Source organism: Mesoplodon bidens (assembly GCF_964165515.1).
Source record: "Mesoplodon bidens genome assembly, chromosome: 19".
In the NCBI taxonomy this organism is placed as follows: Eukaryota; Metazoa; Chordata; class Mammalia; order Artiodactyla; family Ziphiidae; genus Mesoplodon; species Mesoplodon bidens.
The window spans coordinates 27527490-27554964 of record NC_138179.1 but is presented as its reverse complement, the minus strand read 5'-3'; the positions used below and the strand labels follow the sequence as shown (position 1 = coordinate 27554964).

The 27475-nt window shown below is 51.3% G+C and overlaps 1 protein-coding gene across 1 annotated transcript; it reads left to right on the top strand.

Annotated features, from left to right (window-relative positions):
- Positions 1-161: 161 nt before the first annotated feature.
- Positions 162-27025, top strand: CDRT4 (CMT1A duplicated region transcript 4; the record flags this gene model as incomplete). Its single annotated transcript, XM_081218623.1, is given in 7 exon segments — positions 162-236; positions 394-478; positions 17309-17395; positions 17398-17762; positions 17766-17796; positions 26208-26219; positions 26784-27025. Coding segments are annotated over 7 exon segments (897 nt in total).
- Between the last annotated feature and the right edge of the window lie 450 nt (positions 27026-27475).

The following is a 27475-nucleotide window of genomic DNA, read 5'->3' as shown; positions in this document are numbered from 1 at the left end:
GTTCGTGGGTGGACTTTAGGCAGAATTTTAGGCAGAGGGACGTGGTGACACAGTGCCCTCTTCCTGGGACCCCCATGTAGCCCTGGGGAAAGCCAGTTCCTCGTCTCCCCACTCCAGGGCCAGAGGAAATGGGGTGGGGCCCGGCCTGTGGCTTTTGAGAGATGGAGTCCGTCAAGGCTCCATCAAAGCCAGATGGATACCGGCGTCCACAGCCCGCCCGGCACACGCGGCTCCAGGTTGCGGGCATTGCACCCTTGCCGTGCACACAGAGCCTCCTTTCTTCCTCGAGGAAAAGTGACTCTTTCACGGCCTGCGCAGCTGAAGGAAATGGAAAGTCCCAGAGCGTCCTGAGCCCCTCTGGGTTCCACGAAGTCCCCCCTTTGCCTCTTCCAGCCTCCTCCCAAGTTCACAGACGTGCAGGCCTCTGCAGGCAGGCAGGGTCCTGCCGGCAAACGGGGGCTCTGGAACCGAGGCCCAGGTTGGAGGGAGGGAAGGGAGAAGCCCCCCAGCCCGGGCTCCAGGCTGGACCACAGCCCCTCCTGGCCCGCCCGCCGTGGCAGCCCTAGCAGAGCCGCGCTGAGAAGCTGCTGATCCCTCCCCACTGGCTCTGCATTCCTGGGTGATGAGGGAGGGATTCCAGTGTTTACTCTGAACAATGTTTTCCTCTGTCTGAACCGACTGGGTGTTAAATTCTTCCAGATTTCTGGCTTCATGTCGCAACTCCAATGGGACAGAAACAGGTTTACGGCAGTTGGCAAGGGCGTGAAAGCAGGCTCGTCCGGGGCACCTTCTGCATCTAGAATCTCCATGGGCGGATGGAAAGACCGCCAGCCACCCTGTGGGCGCTGCGCCTGCCTGCGAGGGGCTGGTGGCGGCCTCGCCCCAGCTTTGCGCCCTGCCTTTCGCATTTCCCGCCCTAGAGGGCAAAGTGAGCTTTCTCTTCTGAAACGCGGCAGGAAGGGAGAACCAGCTGGGTATTGAAGGCCAGGGCTTGCTGTGTCTTCTCAGCTAAGATAAACCCAGAAGTTGGGCTCATAAGGAATTCATCTGGTAGGATGTTGGGAAACTGGCCTGCTGTGTGGGGAAGAGGTCAGCACTCGGTGGTGGGGGAGGCAGGGAACCCTCATTTTCACAGAGAAGTCTAGTGAGGTGAGGCCTAGAGAGCTGGGCTGGAAAGACCCCAACACAGCTGGTTGGGTCTCAGGACCGAGCTGGTAAGTGCCTGTGATAACCTGTGGCTATTACGGTCGTTTATTACCGAGCAGGATGACCACACAACTACACAGGGCCGTGGAGATGCTCTTCTCTTTAGTCAAGATACAAGAGACTTTCGGGAAACTAATGGGGTCAATTCAAAGATAAAGGCGCTCTTCCCTCCGAGCACAGTGACCCGTTCCTTCATTCTTCATCGACGATGACTTGCTCTCTGTGGGGTCCTGGGTGAAGCCCCCGCCTCGGGGCAGCTGCCCTTCAGCCTCTTGAACTGGAACAGCCCAAATCCACGTCGGGCAGGGGGCAGGTAGTGGCCTTGAAGCCCCCGGCATTCTCACCCTGCGCTCTCAAACCCTGGAATCCTACTCTTGAATCCCTTTTATGGTGTGTGTACGTGTGTGTGTGTGTATGTGAGTGGGTGGGTGCGTGCGTGCACACACATGCGCTCATGCACGCACAAGTAGGAGAGAAAGATGGGTGGCCATCCACCCAGGTCCAGGGCCCAAAGAGTATTTATGTAGGGGTGGATAAAATAGTTGCTTGATAGAACTTGACTTTATAATCTGGCTGCTTTCACAAAGCCATTTTGATGCCAAAGTCATTTTTCCTTGGTCTTAAAAACAAACCACTAAAAGCTCTGCTTCCTGAACCTCTCAAGAATGTGCGGGAAAAGCACCCTGGCACCATCTCTGAGCCCCCGCTTCCCAGCCTACCCTGTCCCTCACTCCGACCCTGATCCGTCCGGCCTTGGCAGTGTGTCCACAGTATTGAGGTGGCCTTGTTGAAACTGGCTTTGTTGGAGGATGGCTTCATTTCCGTGGTGTTTGATAGCCATGAATCCTTGACGTGCATGTGTTCCCTTGGAGCAAGAATTGCACTTGTCCCCGCCGCGACGGGGGCAGAGCGGAAGAGGGAACCACGCAGAGGAATTGCACCCACGGCTGGCAGATTCCACGTCTCTGTTCAGTCTCAGGACTAGGAATCTTCCTGGAAAGTCTGATAAGGGCCTTGTACTGGTTACCTCTTGCTGTGTAACAAATTACCCCCAAACTTAGTTCCTTAAAACAGACGTGTTATCTCACAGTGTCTGTGGGTTGAGAATCTGAGTGAGACTTAACTGCGCCTGTATCTCCAGGTCTCTCCATAGGGGTGGGCGCAGTCGTGGTTTTGCCCAGGGCTGTGGTCCCATCCAAAGGGCTAACTTGGGAGGGTCCCCACCCAAGCTCACTCGTGTGGTTATTGGAGAGATTAAGTTCCTCACAGGTTGTTGAACTAAGGGCCTCAGTTCTTTGCTGGCTGTTGGCTGGAAATGCCCCTCACTTCCTTGCCTCTGGCTTCTCTGTAGGGCAGCTCATAATAGGGCAGCTGGCTTCCCTCAGATGAACAGAGACAGAGAAACAGAGACACAGAGACAGAGACAGAAAGAGAGAGAGAGAGAGAGAGACAGAGAGCAAGCTCAAGATGGAAGCCAAGGTTTTTGTGTAACCTCATCTGCGATGTGATGTCCCATCACTTGACCACATTCTATTTGTTAAGTGAGTCGCTAGATGCAGGGGGAGGGGGTTTCAGAGGATGTGAATTCCAGGAGGGGGGATCCTTGGGGGCCATCTGGGAGGCTGCCTACCGAGGCCTGTGGGCCCAGTTGCGGTTGAGTCTGTTCAGCCCATGGGCTCTGCCACCCCACACTTATTCTGATAAGCCCGTGGCTGTGAGGGGCAGAGGGAAACGAGTTCCATGGTCACCCTTACTCCTCCTGGGGGTAAGACACAGCATTCTAAAGACTTCTCAGGGGCCAGTGATTCTGCGCTTCTAAACTGGCTACACTTACACTCCACTCTCCCCTCCCATCCCACCTCCACCCCAAGGAAAGCGAATGAGCCTCAGGCAGCATCCACAACAGCGACCCCTGCTGTGGTCTCTTCCACTCTCTGGATAAAGCTCTGCGACACTGCTACTCTCTCTGGAACTTATCTAGTTCTTGCCTTGGGTTCGAATGTTACATCATATTCTTGTTACCAACACGAGCCCGGGTCACACGCCCGAGAGGGAAGTTTATACCATTAGTTCAGGATTCCTGGTCTTCTCTACAAAAGCAGATGGTTAGAGAGAGCTTACTAGTCATGAAATCCTTCCACCTGAATTAATTGGATCTGAGTAACATCCCCTGAGGCAGGGTGTTTCTCACAGAGAAACGGAAGTTCGGAAGAATCAAGTAACCTGCTCAAGATTGGACAGAAGAAGTGAAGTTGGTATTTGTTGTTCTCTTTCTGGCTTACTTTGCTTAGTATGATAACCGCTAGGTCCATTCAATATTCCGTGAATGGACAACCATAATGGAAAAGAATATGAAAAAGAATATATATGTATAACTGAGTCACTTTTCTGTTCAGAAGAAATTAACACCACACTGTAAATCAACTATACTCCAGTAAAATTAAAACAAACACTCCACGTCCCCTTTAAGCTGCTTGCATACCCAGTTCTCTAGATTCTTCCCAACAGGAATCTGGCGAGACTCCTTGGCCCCGGTTTGCTCATTAAGTCATTCTAGGCCGGAGCTGCGGTGGCCCGAGAAGAGAAACGGGGCTCCGCTGGGACCAAGGGTGTCAAAGCTGAGGGTCACCCGGCGGGCACACCCAGGGATGTCACAGACTTAACATGGGGCGTGTGTGTGTGTAGGTCATAGACCCCTCCTTGCCCCCGGGGCTCAGGGCCGTGCACCTGTCTGTGCACCTGAACACACGTGGCTGCAGGTGGACCCCCATGCCTCAGAGCTGCCGGCCTCAGGGGTCACCTCCAGAGGGTGTCCTTTCCGTCAGCAGATGGTATAAGCGGAGCTGATGGGAGTGGGGCGGATATGGGGGTTGAGTGAGACTTTGGGACAGAAGTGTGGCAGCAGCTGTGTTGGGCGCCCCCCACCCTGAGCCCATTCTGCCCCCTCGCCCTGCTCCAGCCTCTTCGCAGATGTCACAGTCCTGCGTGTTAACGAGGGTGAGAACAGTCCAACCAGTCACCCTCACATGCGCCCGGGCCCCGGGCACTGTGCTTTACATGACACACCTCATGACAGCGTCCTTGTGGCAGGAGAGTTCCTGTCATTGACCCTATTTTACGGATGAGATCGTTGAGTCTTAGGAAGTTTAGGTATCCCGTTTCGGGTCACACAGCTGAGCAGCAGCTGCCTGTCCTGCACTCTTGCTCTTAATTCTATGCTTTACTCCAAACAATGATTTCATAGGCAGCCTTGTCCCGTTAGGAACTCTGGCTAATTCTTGTATGTCGCCTTCCGGAGATTTTGAAATACATACACAATAAGATCACAGAAACACGAAAGCAGCAAGGAGAGAGCTGGTTTTCCTGCAAGGCTGCACGAGGGCGGGTTGGCAGGGCCAGGCCTTCACTGGGAGAGAGCGTCCACCCAGCACACGCCGTGGAGGACCCGTTCCCGGATTGTAAAAGTATTCCATGCATCCCTCCGCTGTGCCAAAGACACACATTAAAGCCCTTGTTTGACTGGATTTCTGACTCAACAAAAACTCCTTTTGTCAGTACCTCAGAATTTCCTGGCATGTTACCCACACATATTTTCTATGTGGATGGCAGTTACGGGTCGCTGTGCTCTATTTGTGTATATTTGTGCCTAGAAAGATTCATTTGAAACTAGTAGCACAATATTTCTCCCTGATTTCAAAAGACCTCTTTCTTGATCTCTGGGGAACTGATCATTGCTATTTTCTCTTTTAACCATAGGCAACAGTTTCCTCTGTATTCAACTGTCCATGTTCCCTCAATCCATCCACGGTAGTTACATGATAGTATATTTTGCCAGTTTGCCTTCCTCAAACTGTTTATCCAGAAACCTTGTGAAATGAGCCACGCCAGGGACTTTCAGAAGCTTCCATGCGGGAGAAGTGGGGACCAGAGGCAATCAGAACGACGTGAGCAAGCCCAGGGAGAGAGACCCCTATACCAAGTCATGCACAATGGGATAAATGGCTCTGGTAGATGAGGCACAGATAGGACACTTGGGAGGACAGAGGAGGGGCAGGCGTAAGCCCACCTAGGGGGCTGGTCGGCCTCCCAAAAGAAGTGTCATTGGAACAGTCCCGGAAGGAGAGACAAAGGGACTAGAGAGGGGGGCCACACGTCTAAATGTATAATCATTCTGAGGGAAGAAAAGGCCATTTCACCCACTAAGAGAAGATGGCCGACCCCCCAGTTGCCGCGTCTGGCGGTGGTGACATCTGACATGTCTGGTAGGTGCACAGGGGTTGGAGCACGTGTTGGACCAGGTGGGAAAGGAAATGGAGGTTCTGAGGAAAATCGGAGTAGGGCTTGAGTTGGAATTTGGTCCGTTCAGGCCCTGTGGACTTTCCGTGTTAGACAGGGTTTCAGTGAAGCCTGAATCCTGGCCTTGGTGGCCCCAAGCTACTGCCTTGCTGCTCTTTTCTGGGCACTTCCCATGCAGTGTCTCATTCAGTCTTCACAATAATCCTACAAAGGAGAGGGGTGTCATTCCCACTTTGCCTATGGAAAAACCTAAAGCTCCGAGAGAAGGGGGGGGAAGTGATTTGCCCAGTTAAAGGCAGTAAGTGACAGAGCTGGGAAGTAAACCGAGGCCTTTCCATGCACCATGTCTGTTCCTCATATTTATTAGGTCACGTTCCATGTTTTGCCATCCGACCTCTTGTCGTGGCTGTTATCAAGTCAGCCAGCTCATGCTTTCCTCTGGGTCCTGTACAAGGGGAGCTGCCTGGTGTTTGGATTCCTAATAATCCTTAGAGATTCTGGGGAAATTGCTGTGGCAACTGCAGTGACATCCTTTAATTTAATGATCCAAGTGCCTGGGGACAGAGCAGTGGATGCGATGGGTGAGGTCCCTGTTCTGTGGAAATTGCCTTCTAGTTGGTTCAGAGAAAATAAACAAATGAGTAAATCATGAGACATGTCGGTCAGGGGTAGAGCTACACAGAGGATTAGAATGGGAGCCAGAGTTGTGACTGCGGGCTGTTTCATGCTGTCCTGAAGTCCTCACTGAAGAATTCACACTTAGCTGCGTCCTGACTCCTAGGAAGGAAAAACCATGCGAAAATCAGGGAAAGTGCCTCCCAGGCAGGGCGAGCAGCTGGAGAAGGACCTCGACATGGGAAGCTTGGTGGTGTGTCTGAGGCGAGAAGGAGGCCCCTGTGGTCGGGGGCAGTGAAGGCTGTCAGGGTGGGCGGGGCTAGACCAAAGGGAGCTTTGTAGGTCAAGGGAAGGGATTTGCCTTGTGCCCTAAATGGGACAGGAAGCCATTGGAGTGTTGGCAGCGGGATAATCTAATCTGATTTATGTTTACAAGTGATCACTCTGTGTCCCCCGGGGAGAAGGCCTAGCAGGGAACAAGAGTAGAAGAGAAGCAGGGAGACCAGTCAGCCGGTAGGCAGCTGTTGATTCTTGGCTAAGGATGGAGAGGTCGGGAAGTCAGGTAATGGGAGAGGGTGATGGTGGGGGCAGTGGGTAGGGGGCAGGATGATGGATTGCATGTATTCAGTGAAGCAGCAAGAGGAATCAGGCAACCCTGATTTTTTTTTTTTGGCCGCACCCTGCAGCACGTGGGATCTTAGTTCCCCGACCAGGGATCGAACCCGCACCCCTTGTGTTGGAAGTGTGGAATCTTACCACTGGACCCCAGGGGAGTCCCAACCCCAATTTTTGAACTGGGCAATTCGGTGAATGGTGGTGCCTCTCTCTGAGATGGAAAAGACCAGAGAGGAATGTTTTTGCGGTACACGGGCCTCTCACTGCCGCGGCCTCTCCTGTTGCGGAGCACAGGCTCCGGACGTGCAGGCCCAGAGGCCACGGCCCACGGGCCCAGCCGCTCTGCGGCATGTGGGATCTTCCCGGACCGGGGCAAGAACCCGCGTCCCCTGCATCGGCAGGAGGACTCTCAACCACTGCGCCACCAGGGAAGCCCGAGAGTTCCTTTTGAGCCATGAAAACGTTGAGATCCTATTAGACACACCAGTGAAAATGTAAAGACAGCAGCTAGGACGTTTAGGTGTGGACTTTGGGGAGGGGGTCAGGCTGGAGTGAAGACTCGGCAGATAGATGAGATGCCAAGCCACAGAACCGATGGATGTCACCTTGGCACCTGAATTTGGGGTGAAAGAGGAAGGAGGAGTTGAGTTTCTACTCTGAGCATCGGGAAGGATGCTGATGCTATTGACAGAAACAGGGTGTGGAGACAGAGGAGGCATCTGTGGACCTGTTGGGTGGTAACCGCTACTGACTTTGGTCTTGAACAACTTTGAATTTGATGGAAATACAAGTGCTTAGAGGAAGTTGTTTAATAAGCAGTTAGAGACAAGGGTCTAGTCTCAGGGAAGAGATGGGTCCCAGGAGCATGTTCTGGTTCATTGTCAAGGTCCCTGTGGAAGTGAGGATACAGAGTGATAAGGCTCAGGTGGAAAGATTAATTTTGACCAAATTCAAAAGAAAATGAATCATCATTCAGGATGCCAACAGCTTAATTTATAATGGGACCTGTACCTATGAGTTAGTTGGGTTATTGATTTTTAGAAGATTGCTGAGAGCACAAGAGCAGAAGGGGCCCCTTTAATCAACTCAGATAGCCAACGAGACCCCCCTTGTGTTCGATCACTTCTCAGAGAACCAGCCCTGCCTTCCCAAGTCCCTGCTCCCCCGCACAGCGTGGAGGAAACGCGCAAACTGTGGAAGGATCTGTCCCACATGTCCTTGCTTTCTTAATAGAAAATATGGGACACAATTCGACAACTTCTTGATGGCTCAGGGACCTCACTGAGGACCTCTGTGCTTTTTATTGGCTGTGGTCGTGCTGGGACAGCCTCGTCACGGCGGGGGGCTGGGGCGGGGAGTTGAGGCTGGTGGCCCTTCACTAAGTGGCCTGCGCTCCTTGTGCTTTTATAGGAACTTGGTTTCCTTTTCGAAGTTCTTTCATTCCCTCCCTGGTCGCACGTTGTCTGGACCATCGGCTGGAGTATTTCATCCCTCCTGGTTGGGAGAGGCTCCTATGCTTGGAGCCCTAGGGACCCACCCCTTGAAAGTTTAGACAGTATTTTTCATTGATCCCATTGCTGTTTCCCTTCTAGCACATCCAGTCTTAACAAAGCATCACACAGCACAGGAACTCAATATTTCGTAATAACGCGTGTGTGTGTGTGTGTGTGTGTGTGTGTATATATGTATATGTGTACATACATACATACATACATACATACACATGAGTATACACACGCGCACACACATACATGTATACACACAGACATATATACATGTATGTATGCATATACATGTATACATATTTACACACATACACATACATATATGTATATACACGTACACATATACACATACATATATATTCTGTTATATATATAAAACTGTTATATTCAGTTGTATGTATATATACATATATATAAAACGGAATCACTTTGTTGTATACCTGAAACTAGCACAACATTGTAAATCAACTATACTTCAATTAAAGGAAAAACCTAAATATCTGTGCAAAAATAAAAAACCCCCAAAACAAAGCCTCACAGAGCATAGCGTGCTTCTTGGGCGATATCCCTGTGCACAGCTGGTCTTGGCCTCAGGGAGCTGATTCTCTCTAACTTCTTCACTGACCTTCTGTGACGGTGGCATCTGGGGCTTTAGCTGTGGTTCTCCTGCCTGAAGTCGGCTTCACTTTGCCAGTTGCCCACAGACTCTGTTTTAGCTTCTGGCCTCATCAGTGTGGAATGTGCTGCAGTAAACGATGGGCCTTGGAGCTGGTAGGAACCCCAGAGACCGTGGTGGCAAATATCCTGCCGCTCAGGGAGGATAGGGGATCAGGGAGGACACTACCCACCTCCCAGGACTGAGAGGAGAGGGGCTCTGGTGGTACCGAGAACTCTGGGGGACCAGAAACCTTCAGTGGCCAACATTTTCTGAGCACCTTGCGACGCACAGGTTTATAAAAGCAGAAGGGCGCCAGGGAGCGCTCCATCTTTCACAGTCACTGCTCAGCACTCATAGCGGCTAAAGTTAAAAACACGAACGGAGGAATGATTAATAATATGATTAATAATGGTTCATTCATTTGATGGATGACTAAGCAGAGGAATCTCTGAGACCACAAGGGTAGATAGTTTAATGTTAGAGCAAAAATGGTGGATTCAAAGACGAAAGTACGTTTCATGCCCATAACCATGTTAGAGCTAGGTGAGGGCACATAGGTCAGAGTCGTGTGATGGTAATGGGATTGTGAGATTAAAACATAACATTTCCAAACTTTCTCTAATGCTGATTTATAATGCCCATTATGGGAAGACATGCAAATAGGGACTTCCTTAGTGGGCCAGTGGTTAGGACTTTGCTCCTCCACTGCAGGGGCCTGGGTTCCATCCCTGGCTGGGGAACTAAGATCCCGAAAACCTCTCGGCCAAAAAAAAAAGAAAAGAAATACAGCAAAATGCAGCTGACCGTCATTGACACGACATATGCCTTGAGTTGCTTTTCTGGGAAAGGGGATGATTTGCTCTATTTCCTGCTCACAATCTGCTAGTGAACGGGGGGCTGGTGACGTGGGAAGGAGTGTGGGACTCCAGTTATTGAACAGGGTCGTCTTTGCACAGCTTTGATTTCAGCCTCCTTCACTCCATCTTCCAACTTTAACGGTGCTGCGTATCTATCTACGCAACTTTCCTTCCTTTGCTTCATCCCCAAACATCGCATCTTCCTTTTGTTTCATTTCCATTTTGTAAGCTGTTTAGGACTGAAATCATTGCTGAGTATGAATGAAGAGATTCAGGGCAAGGTACAGCCAAAGTCAAACCCTTAATTTTCACAAGGGTGGTTTATCTCGATTGTGGTTCAGCTGCGGACAACTCACCCCAGACAGTTGGGAGTTTGATTTCATTGCAATTTGTGTTTACGGGTGACCCAAGAGTTGGGTGCTAAGTGTGACGCCTGGGATTGTCTCACATCCTGGCATGAACTGGAATAAAGCCTGACACTGAGGCCAAGCTGTCAGTGTGTTGATGGGATAATTGAACCCTGCAGAAGGCAGCCACTTTAGTACTTTGCTTCTAGGCAGAGTCTCAAATGAAAGTCACTTCTTTTTTTTTTTAACAAGATAAAGGCTTTTAATATGTTTAAAGCAAAGTTTAAAAAAATAATCAGGTGGAACAAGGCCTTATGAAAAATTCCCCAATTATGAAAAATAAGTACAGGTAAACAGGCAGAAAAATCAAATTAATACAAGGATAAAAAATAATATTTTGCTCCTAATTATTACCTGCAATATTGTTTTGTAAAAGAAAGCATTGTTTCTAGGATTTGCTTGAGATTTCTTTTATATTTTTTCTTAAAGATATTTTAAATGTAAGTAATATATGCCATGTTAAAAATTCACACTTTTCATTAAGGGATAAAATGAAATTTGAATTCCCTCCTTCGCTCTCTGGTCCTCTGATCCCTGACCTGACGGTAACCAGTGTTAGCAGTTAGCAAGTCACCTTCTTCAAAGCAAACACTGGCCGGGGTTGCTAGTGCTTTGAGCATCGTAAAAGGGGGTGGCAGGGCCCACTGGTTGCGGCCAGCCCTGGGAGATGCCTGTCTGTTTCCCTCATTGTTCCAGAGAAGCAGGACTTCCTCTTTCTGACTGATTACACATTGTGAAGCCACACATTTTCATGGTCCCTTTACTCCTGAGCCAGCTGTCCGGCAGAGACAGGGTCTCCGAGCACAAACTGCTTGAAGCCTTTCATGTCTGGTTTCCTGAGTACGAAAATGCAGGGCTAGTTCTTGCTGCCTGTTTTTTCATCTCTTTCCTAGCGGTCTAACCTATCAGTGTACCCGGCTGCCCCAAAACGGCCACGGAAGGAAAAGGCTGAAAAGCTCTCCTCTGATCAGGCCTGTTGGGCTTGTTTTGGAAATTAAATTAAAAAATTTGAAACTTGATCTCTAGACACTTACGGCCATGTGTGCTTTTAGCCTAACGGGTCTTTGTATTACATCTTAAAGTGGGAATTTTTTTTTTAATAAATTTATTTATTTAATTTATTTTTGGCTCTGTTGGGTCTTCATTTCTGTGTGAGGGCTTTCTCTAGTTTCGGCAAGCGGGGGCCACTCTTCATCGCGGTGCGCGGGCCTCTCACTGTCGCGGCCTCTCTTCTTGCGGAGTACAGGCTCCAGACGCACAGGCTCAGTAGTTGTGGCTCACAGGCCCAGTTGCTCTGCGGCATGTGGGACCTTCCCGGACCAGGGCTCGAACCCGTGTCCCCTGCATTGGCAGGCAGATTCTCAACCACTGCGCCACCAGGGAAGCCCTAAAGTGGGAATTTTAATATTTATAATTGAACATTCCTCAGGTAAATATAAAATTCAGATTCATAGTTTTATCCAGTGCCCAGTGCTTCTTCCTGTAACGCGTTTGTCAAGCGTTTATTCAGCCAACTCAGCATCACGGTTCCTATGCAGAATCCATGCCGCTTGGAAACAGCCTGTGTGATCCTCACACAGAGAAGAAGAATGTGGGCTCCAAGCAGAGACACAGTTCACTCGGAATTTGAGACCCTCGAGGCCTGCCGTCCACCACGCCCGCCCCCGGTCCTTCAAGACTCAGCAAGATCATCATCTCTTCTTGAACCTGTTTCTTGCCATCCCTCCCCACCCAGGCTGAGTTAGGAAGCTTGTGGTCTGTCTCCTCACTGAGCAGGGAGCCCCTTGAACCAAGGCTCGGTCTCCTTCTGCTTTGGGCCTGGTACGTGCAGGCACTGGACACCCATCTGCAGAGTGGCCGAGGGGACTTGTTCTGGTCTGTACAGGAATTTCTCTGCTTTTGTTTCTGATGACTCAGATGGCATGGATTAGTCTTGTTTGATCTGTTATCAGCATGGGAAACGAACGTGCCTTGTGGACCCTTGACACTGAGAAGGGTAGACCCCCCAAGGCAAGAGGTGGGCATGGAGCATCCACAACGGGTGCTGGGTGAGCGCGGGACCCGCACCTCTTAGAAGTGCGGTGTTTGGAGCTCGGCGTAGATTTGCGGAACGCCTGCGTGCATGAGTGAACTGATGTTGTGTGGCCGTGGGTACTTGAACTCTGTTTCCGCTTTTGTGTCCCTCAAAGTCCGTGCATAATCACTAGAGAATATGGAGGGTACAGAAGGGTTCTCGAGAAGCGGCATGTCCCCTCCCTCCCGCCACAATGGTGAATCGGTGGTGCCAGGTCTGTGTTAGAAGACCGTCCCATCTCATGAGACTCCCATCTCCCACCGCCCCCCACCATGGTGTGCTTGGAGATCGTTGCCCCCCCCAGGAAGAGGCGTGGTCTGTATCAGCTACCAAAGCTGCCCGTCATGTGCAACTTGGCTTTTTAACAGAGCTCAGTAATGGGCTTGTTCCCCCTCTCCCTGGAGTATATGTGTTTGCGGAAGAGAAGGTGGCCAGCACGTTGTCCCATAGTGAGGGCTGAGGGGACACCAACTTGCCTCTCCCCATCCCACTTCCCTCCGTGTTAACAGCTCTGGAATTCTCAGGGCTCCCTAGCATCAAATCATATCTCGTGGAGGCCCCCTGGAGCCCATCAGTTCCATGGTCTTGGGGGGACGGGGCAGGGTGAAGAGGTGGAGAGAGTCGTGATGGGAGTGGCGCTCATGGGAGGTCTGTGGGGGACACTGGGCTTCCCCCGGTCTCAAGTGCGGGGAGGGGTTCAAAGCATACACTCGGCCTGTAAGATGGGGGCGCCGCGCGGGATGAAGATCAGCACAGACACCCCACGTGGCACCAAGTTGATTCATGCCCAGCTCTTAGAGATAAGCCTCCCAAGGCACTTCTGGCCTAAGTGGAAGCTTCCTCTTCACCCCAAATAAATGAGTAATAGCCCGAGGGCAGATAAGGAAAGAGCGGGCAGGGGAGGAAACAGGAGGTTGAGGAGGGTAACACGCAGAGGTGAAAAGAAACTCTGCATCAGCTTCCTGTCGGGGAAAATGTGGTTCTCCCTCGGGGGCCAGACAAGCTCCCCGGATGGTTCAGGGAGAAAAGTGAGAGGAGACGAAAGCACGACAAGATGCCTGCAGGTTAGAACAGAGCAGAGAGGACAGAGGGAAGTGGGTCTGGTTTCCAGGCAGTGCTGGGCCCTCGCATTGGCTTGGCTCTTCTGGGTATGGGCACCTTCGTGAGGCCAACCTTCTGAGGCTGATTCTGCAGGAAGTGAGTCATTAAAGACCCAGCTATACCCTGAGCAAGTTTGTCCCTCTGTCCACTTATGGCAGAACATTCTCTGATGCTCAGGGTTCCAAAACAAGGGCTGGCGAGGACATCGCTTCAGAGTTCTCTCAACCATTTCCCTGGTTACTAGTTCCCTGAGATGCCCTTCCCAGTGAGAGAATGAATGAATGATTCCCTGGTCACATGAGGTTAGGGGATGCTGCATCCCAGTCTCCCTTTGGAGAGTTACAGAACAGGTTAGCCTATCACAGGCTCTGAAATTCCTGCACTAAAGGAATTTAACACGTCATCTTTCAAGCCAACTGGACTGCGGACGGGCTTGCTGTATTTCTATTGCAAAACCACACAGACTATGTGGATGGGTCCCCCTGGATTAAACAGTATATGCAGCCCTTGGAGGGTGGTCTTTGCCATGGACTTTCCCCCTCCTGTAAGTAACACCTCTTAACATCTTGAGAGATGCCTGCATTCTCTGGGGGCACAGCTCAGGAGACACTGGAGTAAGATACTGTCCTGCCCATCAGGGGTGCGCAAACGGCACTACTTTCACAGCATTTTGGGGGGGAAACAGTCTGAGTGGGGTGGACTTGTGCCCACTCATCCAATCAGTCCTGCCTGGAACCCACAAAATCCTTTTGCAGGATGGTTTTCCAAGATAAGGATGCAGCTTGTGGCCACAGATAGAGCGTGAATTAGTTCTGCACCAAAGCACCATCCTCAGCCCCAGTGTTCTTAGCTCAGCACTTTAAAGACACTGGTTCTTTGGTCTTAGTGATTCCCGTATTGGCAGGTGGTGGTGGGAATGCTCCAGGGTCCTTTAAAATGTTTAAAGGCCACTGATATGCAGTCCCGAACATACCTAACAAAGAATCCTTGAATATACGTCTGAATTGAATGTGTAAATTCTTAAATCTGTGTCTCAGAACTTAAAAAGGACTGAAGTGACCTCCTGGACCTGTCTCCTATCTCTGAAGTAGTTAAAACCCTATAAATCTTCAGTGTTTTTTGGGGGTTTAGACTCTACGATGTTGGTTCCCAAACCTTGCTGCACATTAGTATCCAGCTTTTAATTCCGCTGCCTGTGTTGTATCCTATTCCAATTAGATCACAATGTGGTGGGGTGGGGGCAGGGCGGAGCCAGGTATTTGAATTTTTTTAAAGATCCCCAGTAATCCCAACATGCAACGAAACTGGGGGCACTGATGTAGAAGCACTTTATTTTTATTATAACACTTTATTATAACGACCACGCCTCTGGGAGAGAAGCAGGACAGGAGCTCGTCCTCATCTCGTAAGTGAGATAGCAAAGGTCGTACGGAGTGAAGAGACATGATCCAGGTCACAGATCAGGTTCCAGACAGGTGTCATTCCTTACTTGGGCCAAACCCGGCCAATCAGACTAGATTCTGGGGATGTTGGGATATGAGACCGGGGGGTGGTTGGGAGGAACTGGGCTTGAAAACCCAGAGGATTGAACACAGGCCTTCGTGCCTGAAGGAGAAACAAGAAAACCCCTTCAGTGTCATGCCTCCTGCCCCGGCAATGCTGCCTCTGTCTGGGGACCACTGGTCTGCGTTTCATTTCTAGGGACGCAGAATGGACCCTGCGTGCCAGAGTCGGAGGAAATTATCAGAGCCCACAGCTTGTCTTCAGACTAAACGTCGACTATTTCTCTCCTTTGATTTTTTATTTTTTTTATAAAGTTATTTATTTTATGTATTTACTTTTGGCTGCGTTGGGTCTTTGTCGCTGCGTGTGGGCTTTCTCTAGTTGTGGCGAGCGGGGGCTACTCTTTGTTGCGGTGCGTGGGCTTCTCACTGTGGTGGCTTCTCTTGTTGTGGAGCACAGGATCTAGGCATACGGGCTTCAGTAGTTGCGGCGTGTGGGCTCAGTAGTTGTGGCTCACGGGCTCTAGAGTGCAGGCTCAGTAGTTGTGGTGCACAGGCTTAGTGGCGCTGCAGCATGTGGGATCTTCCCGGACTAGGGCTCCAACCCATGTCCCCTGCATTGGCAGGTGGATTCTTAACCACTGCACCACCAGGAAAGCCCCTTTCCTTTGATTTTTAAACAAGTCCTCCCCGTGAGTTTTGAGGCTGTCTTGGACATTCCCACCCTTGATTTTACAGTATCCTAGTCTCTGCATCGGCAGGCGTGAGAACACCTACCAGTCTGTGGAATTGTCCTGTCAGCCATGGAGGCTGTTATGGGGGCAGCAGGATGGGGCAAGGGGCTCTGAGGGGGATGCTGTTGAAACAAACGATTCCCTAGCAACTGGGCTTCTTTGAAGCTTCAGGGCTCATAAACTAGAGGCTTAGAAGCAAGGATGAATGATCCCACATCCCCCAGATATCGCCGGCTCAGAGCATTTTTCCACCGTCTGACATGATTGATTAATCCTATTGTATGTATGGGGAGAAGTACTCACATTTCCTTCTTTTTTTAAAAAAATACACTTATTTTTATTGTATAATTCAATGTTTTTTGTTTGTTTGTTTTTGTTTTGTTTTGTTTTTGCTGCACCACATGACTTGTGGGATCTCAGTTCTCTGACCAGGGATTGAACCCGGGCCACGGCAGTGAAAGCACCGAATCCTAACCACTAGGCCGCCAGGGGACTCCTGGTACTCACGTTTCTAATAGCTCTACAAATGTGGAGGATAAGCCAGGAATTCCCTTTGGTTGGAGGTGGGCAAGCAAGGACGGTGACCCCTTGGATGACATACTCTGTGTTGCTGGGGACTTGGAATGGGTGGCCTGACATTCTGAGATTCTAGGTCTTAGAAGGAGACATAAGATGCTTCAACTTCCATTTTATCATTATTATTATTACATGAAACTCTCTCTAGCTTAGAGGACTATTTGAGCATTATTTCTTCCCTAGCTTCAGAAAAATAATATTGTGAATTCTCCTAAGAACGTATTGTCATGAAAGATTGCCACTAAGGCTTAGCAGTAAGGAGTCCGTGAGGCCTGAATCCTACTAAGTTTGACAAAAACTCGTTTTTTTTTTTTTTAAGAGTTTGAATGAATCTTTAGGATGCTATGCTTCATGAGGTATATTATAATAAAACACTGACATTGGGAGTGATTTACTTATAAATGCAGTGGCGTTGAAGGTGACCCCTGTCAAGAGCTCGCTCCCTTGCCTTCCACAGTGGTTCCTCGATGAGGAGGGAAAAGGGGTGGAAAGTCTGGCAGTCGCTCACCTGAGGGCCGTGTTTCCCACCTGCACAAGCCGGTCCTCGTGTATGTTGCAGCCAAAAGAAAGATTTAGAGCTTATTCAGCCTCACCCAGGGCCACTCACAGTAGGTGCTCAAACCAGCAGCGGCACCTGGGAGTGACTTAGAAATGCAAGTTCTCCAGTCCCCAGAGCAGCTCTGCGGAGGCTGCATCCTTGGGGCAGGACCCCGCGGCCGTGTTTTCCCAGGCTCTCCCGGGGTTTAGTGCTCACAGAGGTGGAGTGGCATGGCCCTGGACCGATGGTTCTCAAAGTGGGGGCTCCTGGCCACAGCTCCCCACCTCACCCGTGACCTTGTTAGAAGCCGCTCGATCTCTTAGTCCTTGGACGTTGGCAGGAGGCAGTGGACACACTCCCTGGGACTTTCCAATGTTCACGGATGAACCTGTCAAGTAATCCATTCTCCGATAAGCACAGAGTCTTAACCACTGGACTGTCAGGAGAGTCCATGTCTCCCAACTTTGGATTTGATTTTATTCCCACTGAATACAGGGGATGGAAGGGCTATCATGCATGATGGGGAGAAATCCAACATGTAGTTCCAATACCCTCTGAGCCTTGAAGAATGGAATCATTGGCCTCGAGTGCCTCTAAATTGCCCGTATTTCTCTTTGCCGGTAGAACTGACAGAAAACATCGGGCTTCCCGTGGATCTGATTGAGAAACATGACCCGTGGCCCGCCTATGTCGCGTACACTTCCCCGCTGGTGAAAGACTGATTGAGAAAAGCAAAGCCAGAGACATGGAACGCTTGCAAACGGCTGAGGAGAGCCGGCCGACATGCAGGCAGAGCAAGCCTCCCAGCGTCATCCAGCTGAAAAGGAGAAAGTCCTCCAAGTCCTCAGGCAACATGACGTTCCAGGATGTAAGGTCAGAGACCACACTCTCGGGGTGGGGCCCTTTCTCCATGTCGGCCGTGGGTCCCCCCGTGGTTCCAGAGCACACCCACTTCCACGCGGATGCTAGGGCAAGTCCCACCGCCGACTACAACAAGATCATCTTCCCCCAGAAGCCGAGGATGAGGATGCTTCCATACCGATCACTGCTGGCCGGCGAGGAGAAACACCCCGACGTTTAACAGGGAGTCCCTGCAGCCGCCCCCCAAGCTTGTACAGCAGTTAAGGGCCATTTACCACATATTTCATGACGGCCTTTGCGTTGGGACTTGCCCCTGCTCGGGCAGAGGTCGGCTGAGATCAACCAGATGGAATGTGGGCCATGGAGGGGGTGAGGGCACCCCATCTGGCAGTGCAGTCATGTGCAGGTGGGAAGCCCCAGGCTCTGGATCCTGCCAGAGACGCTTAGGACCCAGCTGGGGGTGAATCAGTCCTAGTCCAGGCAGGAGACAGCAATCACCCAGAGATCCTTTGATAGAAAGAATTTCTAGTCAGGTAGCTGCAAAGTCAGGAAGAGGGCACAGAGATGTGGATGGAGGGGGCGCCCGCAGGAAGCAGGCTGGGGGGACAAAGAGAAGATGTGAGCTCATTAAGAGTTAGACACTTGGAGAAGGGGCAGGTGGGCTGCATCTCAGTTCCCGGACGCTGGTGTCCTGAGCTCGCAGGAGACCCCTTTGGGGGTGGCAGCCCTGCCTCTGAGGAGGGGGAGCTGTTTGGCTGACGGACACCCCGAAGTTGGTTCTGAGAGTGTTGGGAAAACCAAAATGGGACTCAAATATTTGTTTCTGGAAGGAATTGACACCGTCCGAGTGAATGAGAATTGCTGGGGGAAACAGAAAGGGACAGGAAACCAACAAAGGTAAACAGGAAGCAAATCAGGAGCGAGTTCCTTCTTCTTCCTCCAGCCTCCGGACTCCCTCTGGCTCTTTTCTGATGGGCAGAGCCTCACGTGATTTGCAGGATCCCAAGCCCTGCATCTCAAAGCAGAGTGCAAAAGGATGGGCTTGGAGGCAAGGGAAGATGAGCTCACTACCTGCCCGGTGGGGTTCTGGGCGATCCCACCTTGCCGCCCCCCTTGGCACCTGGACCTGGTATTGGGATATTTGTTCCTTGGAGGGTTTACAAAGTGGCAGTGCCGACCCGGGCGTCCCCTGCTGAGATATGGAGGATTTCTCTCCCCTGTAGTTCTTTAAGACTTGTGGAGCTCAGTTGGCTGGGGGAGAGGTTCCCGGCTGGACCCCAGCTATGCTTTGTCAGACGCAGCTGGCATTGGTCCACCCATGTTCTGAGCTGTTCCCACTTGGCCTCAAAGCAAACGATGCTGTACTCAGTCTGGATGCAGAAGACTTTGTCTTTAGACAGAAAGAGGATCTAGTTATGACAGGCAGACCACACGGTCTTGGGCTTGGGGCTTGTCTGCTGAGCATGGCCTCACTGGTAGCATCTCTCTTCTTCGCCCTCACCTGAGTTTCTCTGCTTATATTTGTGAAGCAGTTGATACTCACCCTGTTTCCCTCACGGAGACACAGAAGATGCAATGTGCTCGTTGCTGGAAGAGGCTGAATTTGCCCTACGAGCGCGTTCGCTGCATCCAGGAGTCTTGCAGAAACGTTTGGGCTCCACGCTGGCTGCTGTGAGCTGTGTAGGAGCTGCACAAATTAGGAGCTCCAGACCCATTCCTGGGTTCCCAGCTCTTGGCCAGAATGAATTTTTGCAAAAAGAATAGGTGATTTCCAGTGAATCTGAATGACTGTATTTGGGTCCACGGAACATTTATAGACATGGAGGCTGGTGATAAATCCCCAACGAGAATTCTTCTCTCTTCTATCCTTTTATGGGGATTTATAGCCAGGGTATATTTGGGAAGCTATGGATTATAGATCCTCATTGTGTTAGTGTTTGCAGGGATTTGGGGTGATTTCTTTCAATTCCTTTGAAGGCATAGTAGTTACAGAGTTTTTTGGTGTTTTGTTGTTTCTGTTTTTTTTTAAATCTCTAGGTGTTTGATAGTTGTTACACGCATATACTCTCTAAGTTAAAATGGTTGTTTTATAGATAGTATTGTTTAGATTAGTTTAATTCTCAGCCTGTTACAACCACACAAGCAGAGGCCAAGGACATACGCACTCTGTGCTGTGATGAAAATGGCTTGTGTCTGTGACTGCGGTCCAGACGCATTGTCTCCTGAGGCCATTTTTGAGAGAGAAACAGTCTAATTCCTTGGAAAGGAGGGAGTCCCTTCAAGGCCAAGTTGGGTTCGCAGGTCCCTGGGGGGGTGACTGTGTAAACAAGGCTTCAGTGCTGGTGGGTGTGGGCCGGGTGCTTGGTGGTGGCCTGGGAACCCTCCACCTGGCAAGGGAGGCGGGGGTGGGGGCGGGGGGAAGACCTAAACCCAGGGGCCTAGGGGAGCCATGGACTTGATTGACAGCAAATCCTCCTCTTCCTTTCGTGGGCTGGAGGACCTTACTGTAGGAGGCGCGACTGCCCCACAGTCCCCTTAATCTTTTCTTAGGACATGGATAAAAGCTGGATACCCCAAGGTAGGGATTTTGACCCCTGGGATTTGGTGGGGGTCCTGGGAGGTGGAGGAGAAGTCCCACGTAGCCCAGGGACCCCAACCAGGGACTGGCTCCGTGTCCCTGGAGACGGAGACCCGCAGCAGAGTCCCAGCCCCGTAGCCTCGCTCCGCGTGTCAGCAGAGGTGGTAAAAAAAGATCGTAAAAGTGCTTTGTGAGATGTGGGCTGGCCAGGGTGCCTGTCAGGACAGAGCGGCTCTTTTCAGCTTTAGCTGAGTCGTTCGTTCCTAGAAGCTTCTTGGAAGCCCCTCCCTTCTGGAGTGACGGCCAGGGGCGGCAGGTTATCGGGGCCACAGATAAGACAGGATGCGAGCCGGAGGGGGGAAGTAAACAGGGGCCTGGGGTTTACTGTGAGCTGATGTCGTCAGAGCCCGGACTGAAGCTCAGGCCTGGGTTTGTGTTTGTCAAATACTCAGGAAACCCTCCCTCTTCCTCCTTCACTAACCCCTCCCCACCGGCATCTCTTCCCAGGGACCCAGTGCCTCAGCCAGCTACCTGGGCACTTGAAAATCACACTGCAGTGCCCTAAACCAGCGGGCCGTGTGCATGAGGGATCCTCTGGGGCAGTAGGGGTGGGGGTGAGGGCAGGCAGGGCTGGCAGGGGATGCGGGAACACCCCAGCTTTAGGTGGAGCCCGCTGCCACCCCATATTCTGTGCCTTGGTCCTGACCATGATCCGATATCCATATAGGACAGGGCGGGATAAACAGTGTCATGAAAATGACCTTGGGCTTAGTGCTGAGACCCCCATCTCTTCTCCCAGGCTCTCTATTCCAGGGCAAATAAAAATTCCCACTCCACCTGAGGCCTTTCTAGGACGTTTCTACTGCTGGGGGCCCGGCAGAGCTCGTGGCACCAATCCATTTCCTCTTCAGATCTAACTGTTCAGCCACCCAGGACCCTCCAATGCTTTTGGTAGACAAGGCAGGTGAGAAGCACAACGCTTCCGGCAAGTCAGCATGGTTTCTGCGGACCACCAGTTGGGAGGGGTTTGTGGAGAGAGGAGTTGGTTCCAGAGAAAGTGGCGGCTAGAAGGAAGCTCGCCCTGCCTGCCACGCGTGCGCCAGCACCTGTGCGCACACTTTTGTGTGTTGCAGCGCGTCTACGTCCATTCACTGTCCAGGGGTTTCTGTCTGCTTTCCTAGCTGACCCTGAAGGAAGTGAGCCCCTCTGGGACTGGAACCCAGGCCCTCAAGCCCAAGTCCAGGCTGCCTCCCCTGTACCCGGGTCCCCTTCCCCTCCTCCCCCTCTTTCCCCTCCTTGTCCCCCTCTTTCCCCTCCTCGTCCCCCTCTTTCCCCTCCTCCTCCCCCTCTTTCCCCTCCTCCTCCGTTTCATCACCGGCAGTCCTGCTGGCGCGTCCTCAAGAGGGCAGGTGTGTCCGGCCTGTGGCTGCTGACCCTCAGGTTCAGCCATGACTCCATCTGTCAGGCAGTGGCTTCACTAGAAGCCCGTGTGTGACCCATCAACCAGAGCTAACTCACTGTCTGTCGCTGGACCAGCAGAGCTAGGAAGGAGGGTCTGGAAGTGCCGTGAGATCTGGACAAGGCCATCCCTGCTCACGGTCATCTTCCCAGAGCTCGGCCCACAGCCTGGCACACGGTTGGGGCTCAATTACTTACTGAGCGAATGATTTACAACACGAGGTCCTGACACCCGAAACAGAATGCATGGCGAAGCGGTGGTTTCTTTTGTAATATCCAGAGGCTGGAGAAGCCACTTGGCCGAGTTGTGTAGAAACTTTGAGGCAAGCAGCAGGCACCTTTGCTGTAAAGTTCCTTCTGGTCCTGATAGTGTGATTCGAACAAAGGACCCAGTTGGTACCTTGGACGTGCCCTTCCTTGTAGGACGTGGGAGGGATAGAGGAGCAGGACACACGGTCTCCTAAAATTTAACATCTAGTTATTCTGTCCTTTTAAACGACAAATCCATGCCTGTCTGATGGAATTCCAAGTTAATTTTACATATTTCCTCTGGGCTTTATCAGAAGGGAAAAAATTTCATAGACCTAACAGTTTCTCCCTTTCCCACGTTTGCAGCCATGCCGATCGAGGGCACCCGACAAACATGCGCTGGGTGCTGGCTCGTGCCAGGTACCCTGCTGGGGGCCCAGCCGTGAGCAGTGCAGACACTCAGGTTTCCGTCTGGCGGTGCAGACACTGGACAATCACTTTATCCCATCGCAGTTGCGAGGGGTGTTACAGAGAAGCACAGGATTCTGTGAGAGTGTTCTTGCTTTGAGCTCCTGATGTGCCCTCCCCAGGCTCATGAGGAAGGGATTAGAGAAGGAAGCAGGCTTAGCATCAGGACAGCTGCTCATGAAAAGGGGTGAGGTCATGGCGAAATTTTGGCCAAACTGAAGTTTAGTGACCTGCTGAATTTTTTGAACTTTGCAAAGCTGCCTTCAGTGTATGCTTGCCCGGCTGTCTTGTTTGTTTCTGTAGCACCATGGAGTTGTCCCCTGGCTGGGCCGAGGTTCAGGGCATGGCCTCTCCCTCCCGGCCCCACGAAGCAACACAGAGGCGGCGCCCACATCTGCACGCTGCTCACCCCAGGCCACTCACTTCCTGCCTTTTTGGCTGGAGGGCTGGCGAGGCAGCTTCAAGGCAGGCCTCTAGGCCCTGTGTTTCCCTGACCAGACCCCGGGCGGGAACCAGGCCCAAGCCCTCAGCATCTGGCCTCTGGCCCACTGAGCCTCACCTCAACTTCCCCAGGTCTCGGAGCAAAGAGACCAGTTCTGGCCTTCCATGCTTTCTACCAGCATTTCCGGGTTTGTGGAGGTCCCTCAGTAGACCGGGGCAAAGGGTGCGTTTCAACCCAGGGGAAGGCAGGGTCCCTGCTCTTTCTGCCCTTGTCTGCAGAGCCTCTCCCTCCTTCTTTTTCCCCCTCCTTCTTTTCCATTTGAATTTCATTGTTATTTATTTTTTTTTGCCATTGCAAAATTAAATGACGCTTGTTTTAAGTGACTCAGGCTCCTTGCGGTAGAAGCGAACTGAGATGGCCCAGGCTCCACAAACTTTAGGAGAAGCAGGTCCCTTTAATGCTCGGATCCTGGGTCTGAGCCTCCCTCCAGAGGCCCATGGGGAGTGCCCCGATGCTCTCTGGGAAGCTCTGAGGAATGCTTGCGTAGCTCACAAAACCGCCCCTCGGGGCCCCTGTCACCCTGGCCATCGTCTCACTCCAGAGCAGTTGCCCCAAGGTCCCAGGTCACTGCTGTCCCACTTCTCCCCAGCCCAGCCATTGGGTCCCCCTGTGGTTTCTCAAAGCACGGCTCTCCCAGGTTGTCGCATCAGCAAGTCTACCCTGAAGGCCTGGGGGTGGCAGAAGCACAACAGAGTAAACAGGCAGGTGGTGTTTGCATCCACACCCCCGTTCCGGGATGATCCCCGTCTCTCGTGCTCCAGGACACTTGGGTTTTTCGAAACATCTCCAAGCCCACCCCGTTCCCTTCTATCGATTCCATCTTCACGTGTAATGAATTAAAGAGCAGCATCCTTTACGAAAGGCAGGGTGAAAAGTGCTGGAGGGACAAACCATCGCCAGGGCTTTAAAAAGGCAAAATGGGCTCTGTGGCAGCTGGTCCACATCCCCTCCCCTGCCCACATCCCAGGCACCAGTCACTCTCCACCTGGAGTTTTCTCCTGATGCCCTGCCGCAGACGGACAGGATGTTAAGGTCCCTGGAGCTGCCCTCAGTATGGCCAACAGGAGGTGGAGGACAAATAGCCCAGCTTCCTCACCCCTAAGTTGGGTGGATAAGTGAGCAAGTCCCACGCTGTCTCTGAGTCCCCAGCGGGACAGAGCCTCGGGTACCCGAGTAGCCACGCACTCAAGGATGCCCTGAGCATCGGCCTCCTTTCCTCCTCTGCCCTGCTTTTCCACTCCTCTGCTGTGCCTCCCGGGTTCCTGTCCCCAGCAGACTCCTTGTTCTTGAATCCTCATCTCAGAGTCTGCTTTTGGGGAACGCAACCCAAGACATCATGCAGGCAATCCCTGGATTATCCAGCCACCCGGGAATAAAGGAGTCCCTTTCCAGGGGAAGTTCCTTATTTTGTGTTTCACTCAGGGCAAAAGGGCTCTTTAAAAAATGGAAAAAGCAACGCGCCTGTACACGGTCAAGAAACCAAAATGATGTCCGTGGAATATGATGAAAAACAATTCTCTGTCCCCACCTCCCTGCCTGCCTCCCCCTGTCCCTCTCCCGAGAGGTGACCACCCCTAACCAGTAGATGTGTGTCCCTTTGGAAATGTTATCCTCTGAAAACCTGAAGTCACATCACATCATATCCCCTCGTAGTAAGAAGCCAGAGTCCTTCAAACAGCCAGCAAGCTCTTCTAGTCTCTTCTCTGGACCTCTTCTCCACGTTCTCCTTCACCCTGGCAGCTCCAGCCTCCTGGACCCCATCCCGCCAGCCATCAGGCTCCCTTCTCAGGCTTCTGTACCTGCCACCCTCCTGCCTGGAAGGCTCCTTACCATCCATGTGCATAGTTCTCTCCCTCACGTCCTAAGAGTCTTGGCTCAAGTACCCCCTTCTCGGTAGAGCTTTTCTCTGAGAAGATTATTTAAAGCTGCAGCCCATTCCCTGCACTCCTCACACGTCTCTTCGGTTTTCTCCGTATGACTTTCCGCCTGCTGGACCACCCCACCATCTACTTATTGTTTGTCGCTGTAGGATATCAGCTCAGGAAAGCAGAGGGTCTGTCTCTTTGGTTCACCACTGTGTCCCCAGCGCTTGGAACAGTTCCTGGTACAAGGTAGCTGCTTGGGAAAGCTTTGTTGAATGAATGTACACACACGTCATATGATACACATTGTCCTACCCGGTGCTTTTCCCATGTAGCCATATTGGAGGTTGTTTCTCTTGGAACACATAGGATCACTGCATCCTTTTAAGCAGCTGCAGGGTGTAAGGTCCTGTGAGTGTCGGTCATGAACTTAGCTATTTAGCTGGCCTTCCCTTGATGGACGTTTGGGTGGTTTCTGGTCTTTAGCCAGAAACAGAGCTGATGTGTCCCACGTCTCTGCTTACACGGGGACACATCAGCACACGAGGAGTTCCTGGGGTGTGGTAGCCACTTTTCATTCTCGTCTGGACAGAAACTACCAAATTGCCTTTGGAAAAGGCCACATCTATTCACATCCCCCCACAGTGGTGAGAAGGCCTGTTTCCCCCCATCCTAATCAACACGTGTGTTAGCAAACTTTTTGATCTTTGCCAACCTAATCAGTAAAAATTTTTACAGATTTTCATCTGTTTCTTCTATCTTCTTTGCATTTGTTTATATGTCATTTCTATTATTTCCTCTTTCTCTCTCTCTCTGTGAACCACTTGTTTATATGTTTTCCTAATTTAAAAAAATTGGTTTGTTGGTCTTTAACCTGAGGTTTGCAAGTCCTATTTTTATCTTAAGCCCTTCAGTCCTTTGTTCATAACCCATCTTTCAGATATTTTCCCACCTTTTCATTTGTATTTTGATGTCATTTTAGTATTTTTGGTATGGATAAAATTTAAATACTTATACAGTCAACCTCATCAATATTTTTATTTATGGCTTCTGAATTTTGTCTTAATTAGAAAAGCTTTTTCCTCTCCCAAGAGTACATGAAAAAATTACCTCATGTTCCTTTTTGGTACTTTTACAGCTTTTCTGTTTCTTAAATATGTATTTTTACCTTTAGTTGATTTTAGTATAAAGACATGAAGGAGGATTCAGTTGAACTTGTCCCCTCTGGGTTGGCCAGTTTTTCCAACAACATTTATTGAATAATCCATCTTTCCCTCAGTGATTGGGAATTTCCCTTTCTTATACCTTAAATCATTCTATGTTTTCCAATCTCTTTGAGGACTTTCTATTTCAGCTCCTTGATCTGTCTGTCTATGTGCCAGAATCAAACTGTTTTCATTACTGCAGCTTTAAAAATCTCGTTTACTGTCTGATAAGAGTGTAAGCCCCGAGGGCCTTTCTGAAATTTTTTTCTGGTGGCCACGGAGCCTTTTGGCGAGAATGAAAGTGATTTTCAGGTAGTAAAATTGCCCTCTTGTCTCTTAGGTGACCAGACTGGTGAGTGGAAGGCAGGCTCCTTGATCCTTTTAACTGATAAGCCCCGTTTCCTGGTAAAAGGTCGAACTCCATAACAAGGTGACAGCATAATAAAAGCTATCTGTATCCCTTCACTTCCTGGAGGTGATAGCCTGCCTGCCACCTGAGGTGCTGAAGGTGTGCTGGGGCTGGGGAGCCTCCCTCAGATGTGACGGGAAGCGTCTGAACTTGAACTTGCCAGTCAGCCTGAGGGCACGCCCTTTCCACTTAGAAAAATGATACCAAAATAGAAGGAAAACGCAAAGCAGAAAGAAATTCCTCCCTTGTCACCCTTGGAATATGACTGGTGCCGACGATTCTGTCAAGCGTTCCAGGAAACCGAAAGCATGGAGCACGGGGCCAAGGCCGTGAGGCTGACGCAGGGCCAGAGCTGGGCAGAGCGGCCTTCCTCCGCCCGGGCTGCTTGAGTCGCCGGTCCCCGGTTCAGTGGGAGCTTGGTATGAAGTCAATGTTTGCAGTGGGTGAGGCGTGGGAAGCAAAACCAGATACGTAGACATTTTTTCCTTCCCGGCTTCTTTCTCTTAGAATATTACTGGTTCCCCAGGAACAGGCCTCCATTGTACACGCCCGCCCTGGACAGCTTGGCCGGGGGGCCGTCGGCCGCCCCAGGAGAGAGTGTGCGGGGCCCCGGGGAGCAGCTGCAAGAGCACCCAGACCTCCCCGCAAGCATCTGTCCTGCACAATCGCCCAAACCTCAGGAGGTGCCCAGAGCTTGGCACTCGCAGGCCCAGAGGATGGATCCCACCTGGTCCTCCCACCCAGGCTGATGGGCACCACGCCCAGCTGGGCTCACCCCTTTCTCGAGGGCCACGTGGACGTGTGTCTGAGATGGAGAGGGCGGGAGGGATAATGGGGCTGGGGGGAGGAGGCGAAGGAGCTGCGAGTACAGGTCAGGTGAGGGGGGCCCCCTGCCTCCAGGCCAGTGCCCCACACAACCGCCCCCCAACTTCAGTGAGGGCCCGGCTCAACTGACAGTTGTGAGAGACTTATTATAGGCCTTGGCTCACGGCGTGATGGAGGCCACGAAGGCCCACGGTTGGCTCTCCGCAAGCTGAAGAATCAGGAAAGCCTGTGGTCTAAATGAGTCCGAGCTAAAGGCCTGGGAGTTTGGGAACCGATGGTGTAAGGGCTAGTCCGAGTCCAAAAGCCCAAGAAGCAGGAGCATCAATGCCAGAGGGCAGGGGAAGATGCGTGTCTCAGCTCAAGCAGAGAGAGAG